General features: G+C 40.8%; 1 protein-coding gene across 2 annotated transcripts in view; it reads right to left on the reverse strand.

Moving 5' to 3' along the window:
- Nucleotides 1-16,050, reverse strand: part of TUT4 (terminal uridylyl transferase 4) — a 72,099-nt gene that overhangs the window by 5,072 nt on the left and 50,977 nt on the right. Inside the window, exons 21-28 of one of the 2 annotated variants that reach the window (XM_067535611.1) lie at nt 15,833-15,910; nt 15,258-15,435; nt 14,833-14,880; nt 14,656-14,738; nt 12,506-12,621; nt 8,246-8,406; nt 4,183-4,280; nt 2,205-2,730 (exon numbers count right to left, since the gene is read on the reverse strand). In XM_067535611.1, coding sequence (XP_067391712.1) covers nt 2,205-2,730; nt 4,183-4,280; nt 8,246-8,406; nt 12,506-12,621; nt 14,656-14,738; nt 14,833-14,880; nt 15,258-15,435; nt 15,833-15,910 — 1,288 coding nt within the window. Of the gene's footprint in view, nt 1-2,204; nt 2,731-4,182; nt 4,281-8,245; nt 8,407-12,505; nt 12,622-14,655; nt 14,739-14,832; nt 14,881-15,257; nt 15,436-15,832; nt 15,911-16,050 lie in introns of those variants that run through there. The other variant, XM_067535612.1, reaches the window with a different exon arrangement.

Below are 16,050 nucleotides of genomic sequence, written 5' to 3' on the forward strand. Positions count from 1 at the left end.
TAATACTATTGTCTTGGTGGTGCCAGAAGCTGAATTAGCACTTAGTATCAAGATATAAAATCTTGCCAATCAGTACAAAAATAAATGAGATGTACAGTATGTAGCTCTAACAGGTTCTCAAAAACAATATTGCTATCTGATCCTGCAGAGATCTTCAATCATCACTGATGTCAGTGTAACCTGAGGGTAATCATCCTATTACAAAACTGGATCTTTAAGAAGTGGTGTTGTGGAATTTTACTAATTCTTGTACCTTAAATAAATTTAATACAATACAAATACAATACCAACTTCTCTTAACATATATTTCTAGAAAGAAATTTTTAAAAAACTCTTCAAGTAAGTATACAGTATGTACGCTATTCCATTCACAAATCAAGTATTACTGGAACATTAAGGATGAGAAATCGAGCACTCAGAAGTCAGGGCATTCCAAAAGTTAACATTGAATGTTCAATCTTAACTCTGCCCTCTTGTGTGTTTGCCTTACAATTTCAGAAGATAGTGTAATATTCTATAATTTTAAAAAATTAATTAAATTTTTTTTTAAAAAGATTGATCCATATTTATTAATTTTAAAATATTCTTTAAAAAAAATAATAGTGTTAAGCCTTCTGCGATATCAGAGACCAACTCTCATGTAGTTCTCACAGCTCCAAGCAAAAATGCTTTTACATATGCATTTACTTAGACTGGTATTGCTGATGAACTATGTGGTTGTCAATATGATGTCACATGATGGAATTTATTTTTTCATTTTTTAAAAACTTAGCAAATTATATACAAAAACTGTATTAAAAGCAAGCACTCAAATTGTTTAAGGTTCCCTATGCAACCTTAATAGAGTCCCCTAGTGAGTCTTTACAAGATCACATACCATTTTTTCCACCGGACTCATTCAGTGCACCGGATGAATGGTGCTTTGGGGATGAATCAGTTGTGTAGTAAAGGAGGCTGTTGTCTGTAGGACCCCACTTCATTTGTTGCAGAAGTTGGAAAGTGTGTAATGAATGTGGTAGGTGGTTGCAGGAAGAGAAAGGACTGTCTCATGGTTAAGGTACAGTATTTGAATGCTGTCCTGGAAAACTGGATTCTATTCCTGCTGCTGCTAAAGAGGAACTTTGCAATGACACTTAAGTCACTTTTCAGAGGCTGTGTGTTCCTCATTTTTTCAGTACCTGACTTGAAACCCTGGGATCTGTTTGCTGAAGTGCTGAGCACTTAACAGCTTCAATTGTATTCAACAGAAGCTGTACTTTGAATATATAAAAGTGCTGTATAATGCTAAATATGCTGAAAACACAGGCCCTAGGTATCCCAAACTGGGCTCTCAAAATTAGTGGAAACTTTTCACCTTAATCTCTCTGTGCCTCAGTTCCCACACGAGTGTTGTGAAGATTAATTAATTAACGGTCATGAAGGACTCAGACACTAAAGTGACAAGCACCACAGAAAAGTCCATGAGGAAATTAATAATTCTGTCTTCTGAGCAGGGTTTGAATAGTGTGCCGTAACGAAGGCAGGGCCACACATTGAACAAAGAGGAGAAAAGAAATACCGACTAGCTGCTCATTAAGTGATCACCATGCATCCTGTGCACTGAATGAGGCATTGGTGCTGTGGAAAAATAGTATATGATAACGTATCCTAAGGCATCTGTGCAAGGGGGCTGAATTAAGGTTGCACAAGCAAGCTTAATTCTGGCATTTCCTAACTTTTGAGTATGTGACTTTTCAACCTTACACTTTTTGTGTCTAATGTACTACAGTGATAATGGTATAAACAGAGATCAAATTTGAAAACAAATTAATAGAATTATGGTTGAGATTCAAATTTAATTATTGGAATTTTCTGAATTGAGTGCTTGATTTCTCAGCCTTACTGTTGCATTAACATTGCCTTTTTTTACATTGATTTAAAGGTTTACTTCTTTCTGCCAACACTAATACTACTGGATTTCTCAATGGAAAGTGCTACCATGTTTCCTGTGGATGCTAATGACAGAGCCACCAATGCCTAACATCCAACCCGGATTGATGTCGTTTTTGTAGAAAGAGTTTTGAATTGTACAGTCAATGTAAGTGACTCAATTCTTTGAACTTCACATTTCTTTAGGATAAAACAGATGTGGAGTTAACTGGTTCTGTAACATTTAGCATTTGTACAAAATGTGTGATATGTTTGATACAATAGAGAAGAGTTACCTGAATTCCCCACAGTGCCATTGTTCACCAGTGAGTTTGGAGTCACGGGGTTGTGCCAGTGTCCCTCATGAGAAGTGCTGGGGATTCCCATGGGCCTGGCAGCAGGCTGTGCAAAGATGATACTGGGATCATTCAAGCTTACACTGCTCTGGTTATTTGTGGTGTTGCTGCTGCCAGACCTCATAGAAAATGGAACATTTGTTGAATGAGGAGGGTTACCCGGTGCAGAATGAATAACGGGCCCGTGAATAGGCCACGAAGTGTTGGGAAGCTGAATTTGGTGATGGTGGTGCATCTGAAGTAGTCCCAGGTTATGCAAGGTGGAATACTGACCTGGGGGAGATTGGGTAAAGTTAAACAAAGGTAGCTGGACCTGATGGGGTGGCTGTGCACCCTGCTGTGGCTGCGGAACGTGCTTAGACTGGGATATTGGCTGTGGCTGAGCCTGGTTAATGGAGACTGGCTGAGAGGAATTCTGTGTAAATTGCTGAGGCTGTGGAGAGTAAGATGACTGATGCGAATCTGACTGGAGGGGGAAAAAAAAGTACATATTTCCATTAGTTCACTAGCTATTTAATGTGTTTCTCTTTAATAAACAACACCTATATAACACTCCTCACAAGGAATACAGATGCTACCCACCAACACATTATTGCCTTGGCTGCTCCTCCTGCCTAGATCAGCAGGTTCTTCCTGCCAGTAGGATAGTAACCCTTCCCTTAAATTTCTCCCAACCCTAGATTTCTTTTCCACTTTGATAGCCCACAAATTGGCTCCTTAGTATTGTGGAGGACGATGTGCACCAGGCAAAGACCCAGCTCAGTAGCTGGGCTTACCCTCTGCTGCTACGCCAATTACTCTGCGTGAGTCTCAGACAGTTGCATCAAAGCAAAGAGAAGGCAAAGGTTAAGAACTGGCAGAGACAATTCCTAATTTAACATATATAGAAGTTTAAAAAAAAAAAATACAACAGAGGACTTAGTACTACAGACATTTTAAAAATGTAAAAGTGTATTTGGTGCCATGAAACTCATTCATATTAGCAGATCACTATAGCGAGGTGGTATATTACCAAGACTTCACTCCTTTTACAGAGTATTCTACAGAACATGTATTTATGAATTATGAAATAACATGAGGGACAATGTTTTCTTTATCTCTTCATAATAGGAATCCTTTTCCCTTCTGCTTCCCATTTTTTCTACCTTCCCCTAATAACCACCATCTCAATTGACCATCCAAAGGCCCTGATATATTTCATTTTCTTAAGCTAGGGGAGACACAGAATTATGAAAATCACCAAATCACAGTCTGTTGCATTGCTAAGTTGAGCTGTGCTCTAGTGCAGATTTAGTTTTATCTACGTGCATTTCTAGTAAGCTCATCTCTATGATAAGTAGGCACAAAGCCTCTAGTTTAGTCTAACTGGTAGCAACGCTGGCTTTTAAGAACTGCTGATTGCATAGAATGAAGCTTGCCCATGTACTTTCCATTCTGAAGATCACAAGTGGTCTCTAGGGCCATGTCTACATTTACAAGCTTACATCTGTACAGTATGCTATGTAGCCACGTTATGTCAACAGGAAAGAGCTCTCCTGTTGACATAATAAAACCAGCTCAATGAGTGGTGACAGCTATTTCAGGAGGAGAGTGTCTCCCACCAACATAGTGCTGTGCACACGAGTGCTTATGCTGATAAAACTTATTTCGCTCATGGGGTGTTCTCTTCATACCCCTGAGCAATAGAAGTTTTGCTGACGTAAATGCTAGTGTAGACATGGGTCTCAGTGACCATGCATGGCAACCCAGACAGTTTCAATAACTTATACTGCAGAGTAAATGCACTGTTGTCATTAGAAAGCCCAGAAGTCATTCAGAGCAATCAGTGCAAATATTTTACTAGCACAGACCAGGTCTATTGGTTTCATTACAATTAAAAGTATGTTATTTTAAAACTTTCAAGCTAATTGGAACTTACACATTCTGATGGTTGTCTGGTACGTAAGGGTCGTTCCACTTGTTGAACTGACCCAGTCACTAGCTGTGCATTTACAAGGCTTCGGACCAAGTGGGCACCTAATCAAGAAAATATCACAAACAGAAGTTTAAATATAAATCAAGAGACAACATATTCTAAGAAACTAAGAACAGCTATACTGGGTCAGACTAGTGCTTCATCTAGCCCAATATCCTGTCTTCTGACAGTGGTCATTGTCAGATGCTTCAGAGGGAGTGAACAGAACAGGGCAATTATCGAGTGGTCCATCCCCTGTCATCCAGTCCCAGCTTCCTGATAGTCAGAGGTTTAGGGATACCCAGAGCATGGGGATGTCTTCCTGACCATCTTGGATAATAGTGACTGATGTATTCTCCATGAATTTATCTTTTCTTTTTTTAAATCCCAGTTAGACTTTTGGCCTTCAAAACATTCTCTTGCAATGAATTCCAAAGGTTGACTGTGCACTATGTGAAAAAGTACTTCCTTATATTTGTTTTAAATCTGCTACCTATTTATTACATCGGATGACCCTTTGCTCTTATGTTATGCGAAGAGGTATATAAAACTTCTCTATTCACTTTTTCCACACCATTCATGATTTTATGCACTTCTATCATGTCCTCCTCAGCCATCTTTTTTCTAAACCGAACAGTCCCAGTCTTTTTAATCTCTCCTCATATGGAAGCTGTTTCATACTCCTAATAATTTTTGTTGCCTCTCTCTGTACCTTTTCCAATTCTAATATATATATTTTTGAGATGGGGTGACCAGAACTACAAACAATATTCAAGGTGAGTTTACCATGGATTTATATATTGGCATTATGATATTTTCTGTCTTCTTCTTATCTTATTATCTGTCTTATAGTCTTACTATCTATCCCTTTCCTCGTGATTCCTAATATTGTTAGCTTTTTTTGACAGCTGCTGTACACTGAGCAGATGCTTACAGAGAACTATCCACAATGACTCCAAGATCTCCTTCTTGAGGGATAATAGCTAATTAAGTCCCCATCATTTGGCTGTATAGTGACGATTATTTTTTCCAATATGCATTACTTTGTACTTAACATTAAATTTCATCTGCCAGTTTGTTGCTCAGTCACCCAGTTTAGTGAGATCCCTCTGTAAATCTTCACAGTCAGCTTTGGACTTAACTATCTTGAATAACTCTAAGGGTTTGTCTACGCTGCTGGTGACTCTGTCAATGCTGCCGGATCGATGCTGCGGGATCAATTGAGCGGGCAGTGGAAACTGGCTCCATTGATCCCGGAAGTGCTTTCCAGTTGATGCCGTAAATCCACCTCCGCGAAAAGTGTAAGGCTGCGTCGACTGCAGGGCATATCCCGTCAGCGCCGCAATAAGTCAATAAGAAATATGCAAGCTACATAATGCTGCTGGCAGTGTAGACCAGGCCTAAACACAGGACTGGGAGCCAGAAACTCCTGAGTTCTGATCTAAACTCACTGTATGGTTTAGGCAAATCACTTAATCTTATTAGCCTTGTCTACAGTAGGAAATTTATCCATTAATGAAAACAGGTGTCAGTAATGCATGCAACACAACTGGTGGTTTAACATTGTTCTGCGCAACATGAATGCTTGCGTAAACAAGGCTCCTTATCTAGTAGATGTCCTGTCTAAACCAGAATTTCAAGCAATGCTACCAGCAGTAGAGCTTTACCAGCACTAGCAAGAGTGGGAAATTTTTACCAAAAAACCCTATTGCAAAAAAGGGGTAACATTTTCAAAAGCAACTTTGAAATGTAGGATCCCTTTGATTTTCAATGAGACTTTGGCTCCAAAGTCAGTTTTTAAAATAAGACCTAGATTCCTAAGTGCTTTTGAAAATTTTACCCAAGGCCTTTGTGCGATTATATTTACCTACCTCAGAGGGATGCTGGAGGGTTAATGAATGTTTGCAAACCACTTTGAAGAGGAAATGAACTACATAAATGCAAAGCATTATCATTATTATTAAATGCACCAGTCAGAGAACGAAAGACAATTAACTACAAAACTTCAGATGGGGAATAAAATACAATATTCTGAAACTAAGACTAGAAACCAGACTACTTACTTAATGGTTTTAAAGCATGTCAGAAAGAAACTGTTGTAAATTATTAAGACACTTAAAAGTCGATTCTAATGTCAATTACTGTTTTATTTGACGGCTGTTCTGCCTGCCTCTTTCTGAAATTTTAAAGCATTCTCCCCTCTGTAATTACAGCATAGGAAGTCTCATTCTAAATACCTCTTCACTCTGACTGTGTTTTTGCCTCATACAGAAGAACCTTCACTTTCAGAGAGATCCATAAAGCAGCAGATAGTATGCGGAATATTCTATTATAGCAGTTACTTGCAATAACATTAGAATAAGCATTTTTCTTTGTTCATTTAAAAAGAAAGATCTCCTATGGTTCCCAGAATTTGGTACTGTCTAAACAATGTGTGACAGCCCATTATAATACCAAAGAGAGATAAGGACATGAGCTCTTACCATGGGATACTATAAGTGGTCTTGTGAATGGTATATACAGGAAATACCAAGAACTAGTTCATATTTGGTGTACTGGCTAAAGAGCAGGCTAAATGAGTCCTAGTACCCATCAAAATTTCAGTCCAACTATATCACTCTCCCCATCCAAAGACCTTGTCTACACAGAAACTGACTGCATGATAAGTAGGTTTAAATCTGTAGTGCGCTAGTTTGCTGTGCACTGATTGGTCATGTGTAACTTGCTGCTGAGCATTAAGTTCCATAGTGTACTTTGACATACTACTGTTTTAAAACAGCAGTATGTCAAAATGTATTAAGGAACTTTTAATGTGTGGTAACAGGATCCACATGTTGACTTAGCGTGCGGCAGGCTAAGCGCTGTACATTCACATCCTGGGTTGCTGCGCACTAAGCCTCCACATACACAAGTCCAAATAGAGTCATTTCCTCCCAACACTTTCCTCCCCTAGGCTCCTTGCTCTTCCTTCCCAGCTCCTCTGGTTACCTATCCCAGTTTGGTCTTCTTGTTTTTTCCTCACGCCCAGTCCCCACACTCACACTATACTTCTTTTCTCATTGCTTTATGCTGTTGGGTCCCTTCAAACGACTCAGTCATGTCCCAAGGATCCTTCCTTAACCCACTCTGGCCAAACAGTGAGAAACTACACTTTATCATTTCAGAAAGAAATGTGCAGGGGAGCCCGTGATATTATTACTTAAGAAAGGTGTATGATCAAAACCCTAGATCCAAACACCATTAAACTCTAAGGGATTTTGGACCTGAACCTTACATCTTAGACTGACCTCCAACAATAAAACTCTTCAACATAAAAAAGGTTATGTAATTTAGAAGTATGTTTATTTGTGTGAAGAGGCAAATAAAACCTAGTGTTAATTAAACCGCCATCGCCTTGCGGTCTTTGCTACAATGGAATGTGCCACAAACTGTCTATTTCTCAGTGGGTCTCAGTGAACAAGAGCTAGGATCCTTGCCCCCTGTTGTGGCTACTTTGAGCTGGTCACGCAGCATAAAACATCTCAGGATTCTGTTTATATAGGGGAATACCCAAGAGGGTTTAAGCTGGTGTAACTCCTGGCCCTTCCAACATGGTGTAGTTTAGGTAGGCTGAACATGCTAAATCTTTAGCCAGCAAAACAGACCCTTCAGTGACCGTTGCTGGTGGCATAATTCACTAATAATCAATAATTATGCTGGGGTCCAAAATACCTTCCCGACTTGTCCAGGAACAAGGGAGTGGAAAGGTGACTCAGATACATATTCTTCCACCCATTCACTATGTCTTGTGATGAACTCAGCACATCTAGACTCAAGAATCTGTCCAAAGATTCTAATGCATGGGGCAATGTCCCTTTTGGAGAAAAGTGGTGTTTAGAATGAAGTTGTGCTGACAATGACAGAGGGTGTCTTGTGCTCCAAATGTGAGAAGGTGCAATGGTGAGGAAGGCTGGGTAGAAACCTGAATAGAAAAGAATTGCCTCAGATATTTCTAATGAAGCCATCATAGACGTGACCACTTTTTTACCTGGCACACTGTTATTTCTCTGTCGAGTTTGTTTGAATTCAGGACAATCCCTTCGAACATGTCCCACATCTCCACAGATGAAACATCTCTTCTCTCTAGTCTCCCTATCCTCTTCCTTCACTTCTTTTTCATCATCTTTCTCATTCTCCTTCTTCTTCAGCCTGCATGGTAAGGTTTATTAACACTTGTGCCAAAACATCAAGGTCTGTGCAGTTCTACAATCCCTATGCCCAATGAAGGAATATCACAACCAACATATGTACTGAAACACAACTTACCCCAGAGCCCCCAGGGAAACATTTTCCACAGCGTAGGCTGGTTAAGGAACAGCTTGTAGTGGAAAAAATGAACTCAGTTTCTGTTGGATAAGGGAGGTGCTACAACAAAAGGTATTACTTCTTAGGAAGAATACATTAGCATCCTGGGCCTGGCCCAGTAACAGCACTGATGGGTGCAGCACGAAGCAGTGATGCTCCTTCAAATGTTAAGCATTATCAGAAAAAATTGGCAAGAAGTTACTCACCCTGTGCAGCAACAATGTGTTTTCGAGATGCGTCCCCCTATGGGTGCTCCACTGTAGGCGTATCTGCGTCCCTGCACTGCTGATCAGAGAACTTTAGTGGCAGTGTCCGTTAGACCCGCACATGTGCTGCCTCTCCTCATGCTGCACCACAAAGCTAGCCAACACATGCGAGCTAGCCATCTTCAGTTCCTTTTCTATTGAAAAGTCATAGTAAGAATTCCAAAGTAGAGCGGAGGAGGGTGGGTTGTGGAGCACCCATAGGGGGACACATCTCAAAGAAACATTGTTACTGCACAGAGTAACATCTTCTTCTTCGAGTAGTGTCCCTATGGGAGCCCCACTGTAGATGACCACCGAGCAGTACCCCTGTCGGAGGCCTGGGACTTCAGAGTCTGGTTAGTCACCATTGAGAGTACTGTGAAGCCAAAAATGGCATCAGAAGCAGAGTCCCCAGTAATCACGTAGTGTTTTGTGAAGTGTGGACTGACACCCACATCGCTGCTCTACAGATCTCTGAGACCGGGATATCTTTAAGGAAGGCAACAGATGAGATCGATCTCAAGGAATGTATATGGATCAAGTCTGTCAGGGTCATATTACGGATCTCGTAGTATTGTTTGATGCAACTCGAGATCCACTTGGAAAGCCGTTGGGCTGATATAGCTAAGGCCTGAGATCTTTCTGCAATGGAAAGGAATAGCCTAGAGGATTTCTTGAAGAATTTTGTCCTATCAAGGTAGAATGCCACGGCTCTACTGACATCTAGGTATACTGTATAGCCTCCATATTGTCTCAGTGAGGCATAGGGTAGACGGTTGGAAAGCAAATGGATTGATTCATGTGGAATGATGAGGTAACTTTAGGGATGAACCTCAGATGAGGCCTAAATGTGACCTTATCTGGGAAGAATAATGTGTATGGGGGATGTGCCATCAGAGCTGCTATTTCCCTGATTCTCCCAGCCGAGGTAACTGCAATTAAGAATACTGTTTTCATTGATATATGCAACAGTGAACAGGTGGCCATAGGCTCAAACAGGGGTCTCATCAGCCCTTTCAGCACCAGGTTCAAGTCCAATGAGGGTGCAGCAACCTATTCCCTGCAGGAGCCTCTTAGTGGTCGGGTGCAGTAGGACTGAATTCCCATCTAAAGGTTGGTAAAACACTGTAATGACTGCTAGGTGAAACTTGAGGGAACTCAGAGACAACCTTGATGTTTTAAGAGTCAGGGTGTAGTCTAGAATATGAGGGAGAGATGCCAAGACTGAAGAGATTTGAACCTGGACCATTTCTGCAGGTAAGTGCAATGTGTGGAAGGTTTTCTGCTGTATAACAGGACCTGCAACTCTTTTGAGCATGCTGACTCTAAATGTTAGAACCACATAGGAGCCAAGCCTTGAGGCAGAGAATTCCCAGGTTGGGATGCATGGTGCATCCTTTGTCTGAGAGAGAAGAGGCAGCATGGCCCGGAGAGAGATCGATAGGCACATCACAAACTGCATCAGGTAAGGATACCAAGTTTGCCTTGACCACATGGGAGCAATGAGGATTACATGGGCTTTGTTTCTTTTTATCTTTAACAGGACCTTTGGTAGGAGAGGAAACGGGGGAAAGGCACAGAGAAAGTCCATGTCCCAGGGGAGAAGAGCATCACCCAGGGAATGTTGGCCGATCCCTGCTCTGGATCAATATTGCTTGCACTTCCTCTTCTGGTGAGTCTGAAGTCATCTGCCAGAGACGGTAGTGACGGCATAATTGCCTTGTCAGGGGATGAGGAAAATATGGCCTTAGATGCAGCTTCTTCTTCTGTCTCCCGCTCTTGCTCTTCCACATCTTGAACGGAGGCTCACCATGCTGTGGCAGAGGGAGCATGCCCAGGGGGTTCTTGAGTCACACTCGCTGCCCCTGAGGCTGGTTGTCGGTGCGTTGCTCAGGGGTCCCAGTATGGCCATGGCGGTGGCATATGGTCTGGTGGAGATGCCATGGGTGACCATGGTAGTGGTGGTCATCTGGCAGTACATCCCCGGACCCTGTTGGTAATGGATCCTGTATGGAGCCTGGAAGGAGTAAATGGAAGTTCTCTGAACTGTGGTTCGACAATGGTGGGATAGGATGTGGCCAAGGGGAGCGACCCTTTGAGCAGTTGTGGCATGGTTCTGCAACTTCAATACTGAGGTGTGGAGAGTTGGGGTCCTCTAAGACCATCTGTTTTTCAGTTTGCTGGAAATGCACCAGTAGCAACTGCCCTGGTGTTGGCGATAAGAATCTTGTCTCTGCCAACCTCTCTGGTGCCAAATGGACTGGTGTCACTGGCAGTATGATACCAACTCATATACAGGAGCATCTGAGGGTGTTTGCCTTTGTCCTTGTGTACCACAAGCTTCAGTGCCCATGCCCAAAGGGTCCGTGGGCTTATTAGCAGTGCTGGACAGTTGATGGGAGGCCTGGGTACTGGACTGTCTCAGTGCTGAGGATACCAAGCGTGATGGAGATCACCTTCGGCTATTCCTGGGCTCACTAAAGGGGCTCCCAGCTCTTTTTCTTGACTTATCAGAAGAGTCTCCTGACTGTCATTTTGACCCGCTATACTTCAACATAAAAGGTTGCGGGGAAGACTCACGCCCGCTCGAGAGAGCGCCTCCATAAAGATAATCTTTGTGGGATCTCAGTCGGAGCTGTTGGCAAAAGGAGCACTTATTTTGGCTGTGACCCTCGCCAATGCAGCAAATGCACTGAGTGTACTTGTCCGCAAATGAGACTGCCTCACTGCAATTGTGATACTTCTTGAAGGCCAGAGAGCCGGGCATACCCGTATCCCCGGTGGTCTTGCCTCACCGGGGTCAACACACAAACAAAATCTTTTCTTTTTCTCTCTATTTTTTTAAGGTGCAGCCAAATAAAAGATAAGATAGGCAAACTAGAGGGTTTGCAAAGCAAAAATTAACAGTTGAAAGGGAACTCAATGATCCACTAATGGACAGCTAAATGCTCTGTCTCTAGCCAGAGGTGGTTGAGAAGGAACTGAGGACTGTTAGCTCATGAATGCTAGCTAGCCTTGTGGCACAGTACATGTGTGGGCCCAATGGACTCTGCTACCAAAGTTCTCCGATCAGCAGTGCAAGGACACAAACACACCCACGGTGGAGTGCCCATAAGGAGACTACTCAAAAAAGAAACTGGAATTAAAGTGGGAAGAAGAAACAGCCTTTCTTTAAGCTGTATTCTTTTTTCATCATAAGAAATATAATAATCCACTGTAAGAGTTGTGCACTTTAAAGTCATGTGGTAAAACATGGTCCCCCTCCCAAAGCTCTAAATAGACAATGTAACCTTAATAGACAATGTACTAACAAAGGCTAGAGGATTTGCTTGCAACAAAAAGCAGATGATAGTACTGGTGTTTAGCACATACCTTGTTAGTTCAACCGTGCAAGTGGGCATGCATACAAACACTCTTTTCAGGAGAACACTGGGAAATGGGTGTGATTAGTCATACAGTTTGGGCAAAGGAAAATGGGGGTGAGAAGGTGAGGTCCATGGACTCTTAAGAAGGACAAATCTGAAGTTTTGATAAGAAAAACGTTGTATGCTCTGTAATACCATGTTTTTCTTATCTGCATTAAACATATAAGACTTGAAAGTCCTCACTTAATATGATGATCCGAATTAAATACATTTTAATTTAAAACACATAGGGATCAGCACTTGAAGAATGACTGTTTCATGTATTTTACCCACCTCCTCCTTTTCGGACAGTCTTTCATGTAGTGACCAATTTTTCCACAGACACGGCAGCATCTATCATTGGGTGCGAGCTCCCCATCTGTCAATACTTTTGAGTCAAAGAAGTATTCCTGCAGACAAGTATCAGCCTTTTACCCTACAAAAGCTATTCATTTATTAATTTATAACAGACAGAGGGGACAGAAAATCAGATTGTCCCAGAGACCTATGGAAGGGGGGCACCATCATGCTTTCATTTCCTATCCTCCCACATTCCCTTCCCTAAGGCACTGGTTTTCAACCTTTTCATTTGCAGACCCCTAAAAATGTTTGAATGGACGTGTGGATCCCTTTGGAAATCTTAGACATAAGTCTGTGGACCCCCAGGTTGAAAACCACTGTTCTAAGGTGATACCAAAATATGTGTTTTATAAAGCGAGCAGCTTGTTCTACAGTAATGAATGCAGGAACTCCCCTGTTCTAGTCACAGCTCTGGAACAGACTCCCATTGTGGATTTGGGCAAATTACTTTACCTCATCTGTATGAATGGGGTGTGATTGGGGGTTTGGGATGGGAACTGTAGGGATTAGTTGTTTATAAAAATGCTTTGAATAAGTAAAACATTGTAATACTAATAATTGGTATTATTTCCCTGATAGGAAATAATTAGGGTGCACAGTGACTTGGCCCACTCTTCTGTAAGATGTTGGGTGAAACCTGGGGACAGAGCACTGCAAATTGAAGAACACACACAATAGTTCCATTTAGGTACTAGAGCATCTTGTAAGAATGCCCTTGCAAACAACAAATATAAATGCTGCTTGACAGAAGGCCAACTAATAACCTGTGATATGGTTATTACATAGACACACATACATTTAGTTCATTGTATTCCTCAAACCCAGGAAACTAAGTCCAACATGCTAATTTATTACTTATTATTTGTATATATGCAACACCCAAAAGCCCCAATCAGATCAGCACCACTGGGTTACGCACTGTCCAAACACAGAACAAGTGACAGACCTCCCCCACAGAGCATATGATACAAGTTAAGACAAAATATGAGTGAGTATAACCAACAAATAGAAGAAGTGGAGGAAGGAGGACCATGGTAATAGAGATAGACGTACTTCTTTATTTAAACTAGTTACATGTCCAATTTGCAGGTTTTGAAGGTGGGTGGGGGAGGGTGTTTTTTGTTTTTAAGATATAACCAAAGAGTAAGCTTGAGATTTTCAGAATCACCTAGGTGATTTAGGAGCACAAGTTCTATTCATAATCATCCGTCTGTAAGCACACGTTCTTTGAAAAACCTATCACTCAATGGGAATGCAGTTTACACTGGATAGTACAGAGTCTACTGGTTAGGTTTGAAAAGTTTATTTTCTTAATGAGCAACCAATCATTACCACCCAGTGTAGAAATTAATAATACTGGGTATGTTCAAAGCCTCAAGTGGTTGTTCATTTTATTTTGCAACTAACTCAAACAGTCCCCAAAGTTCTTAACACTGTTAGTGCGTTTTAAAGCTGATTAAGCAAAACATCTTCTGACGGCTCTATCAAGAAAACTAGTATCTATCATTATTCTAAAGCTTTACAATGAAATTTTTGCTCCTACGTAAAATCTAGGATTCTCTTTCCTTTTGAAGATGTATTTTCTACATTAGGGATGCTTAGCACATGGTTGGAGAGCCAAATGCTGCTCCATCTGTAAGTAAAAGACAAGAACAAAGCTGATCAGCTTCATTTTTTTATTGCTGAGGCTCAAGCAATAAGCAAGTTTTATTTCTTTATCAAATTAAATATAAGGACAACGGATGTGTGTTCTCTTTTTTTAAAAAAGTTATATAAATCTATATACAACTCAGGTGCTTCTGGGAAGTTGCCAATGAAGTCCTTACTACTGCAGAGGGTCTGATCTACTAAATAGCTCCCTTTTCTGAGAATGCTGAAAATATCTATTGGTCTGTTTCTATATGCCTGGTACTCAGCTTTCTATCCAGTTGTACCTTTTTATTCAGTTTATGCATGACTGCGTAGCACACATATTTGAAAGAAACCAAGAAACTGCAACAATGTGTTTGCTCTGAATGCACCATTCTGATGGATATAGGAAAGGAAACTATACTAAAGCTTTAAGACAAACAAAGAGAACTTACAGCTTCTCTTCCCAGGACTGGATAGAACGGGGTACCAAACAGTTTTCTCCCATTGATAAATGCCTTCATTATGAAATTGGTCACTATTAAACAGAAGATAAAATCATTGGAAGACAAAAGAAAGGCACTTTGCTTTTGAAATTAGTAAGAGCTCTGTAGTTGGAATAAATATCTTACTTTTTCTGGAGACTCCAGCACCAAGATTATGATTCAAGTCAAAAGGATCTGGGCAAGGGAAGAAAGAAAAATATCCAAGAGTGGGCAAAATATGTTGCAGCATAAAATATTCTCTCATTTAATGCATCCATTTCCATGTCTATGGTCCCATATTACATATACTCATAGGGGGGAGCTGAGCAGAGCAATTTTGGGTTACTGACTGCAATGGGTTTAAAGCAGGTGTGAATTATGTACAGAAGAAATATTAAAAGTTAGGGGTCTACTGTCCCATTTATATATGCTGTAGGATTTGCAAAACAAAGTCGCATTAGCATTAATGGGTGTTCCCTGTGTTAAGATCCTGTGCATCAGTGGGAGACCAGATTCCCAAGCATGTGTTCATTGTTTTGTTATGTAACAACAGAAATTCAACAAATAAGTACCTTCAATGGCAATGCATTTGGATGTCCACTGTTTCTCAAAAGTGGTTAATAGCTTCTTCTGCCGAATGCTGATCACATATTCCTTGAAGTCAAATTCTTCAGTGTAGAATCGCAGTAAGCCTAACCAGAGTTCTCCAAGTGACTCAGTGTTATTTCCAAGTGAAGGCAAATGCTTCTTCTACATGCAATTTAAGACACAGTTTATATAGGTACAATTAACCAAGTACTCCCTCCCCCCTGAACTATACATCTTAATAAGGGGCTTGTCTACATGAGAAAGTTACACCTGTATAAGCTAAGGCATGACTTTAAACTGATATTGTTATACTGACCTAAACTCCCTATGGGGGCATTTATTCCAGTACAAGAATGCCTTTTTCTGCTTTGGCTTATTTTCCTTTGGAAGCAGTTTGGGTTTTTTGGTTTAGCTTACTCTTATACTGGTATATAAGTATATACCCGGAGAGCTATAGCAGTATAACGATGACAGTTTAATTATATTGGCATAACAGATAAAACTCTCCCATATATTCAAGCCCTAAGTTTTAGTGAGTATTTTGGAATTAGAACATTACCAGCTCTTCCATGTCATCAAAGAAAAAGGCATTCCACCCATCAACCATTCTCTGTGGAATCTGTTTTTCATCAAATATCTGCAAAAACACAAGAACACAGTTATCTTCCCAATGTTCATTGTCACCTTGGATTCAAGTAATAGTAAAATAGTTATAGTTTCATTACGAAGATGTATTGCAAGAACAGCTCTTTATTTCAATATTAGTTTGAAAGGTGC

Source organism: Emydura macquarii, unplaced genomic scaffold, assembly GCF_026122565.2.
Source record: "Emydura macquarii macquarii isolate MOO-44397 ecotype Brisbane River unplaced genomic scaffold, CSIRO-AGI_Emac_v2 contig_3506, whole genome shotgun sequence".
Lineage (NCBI taxonomy): Eukaryota > Metazoa > Chordata > Testudines > Chelidae > Emydura > Emydura macquarii.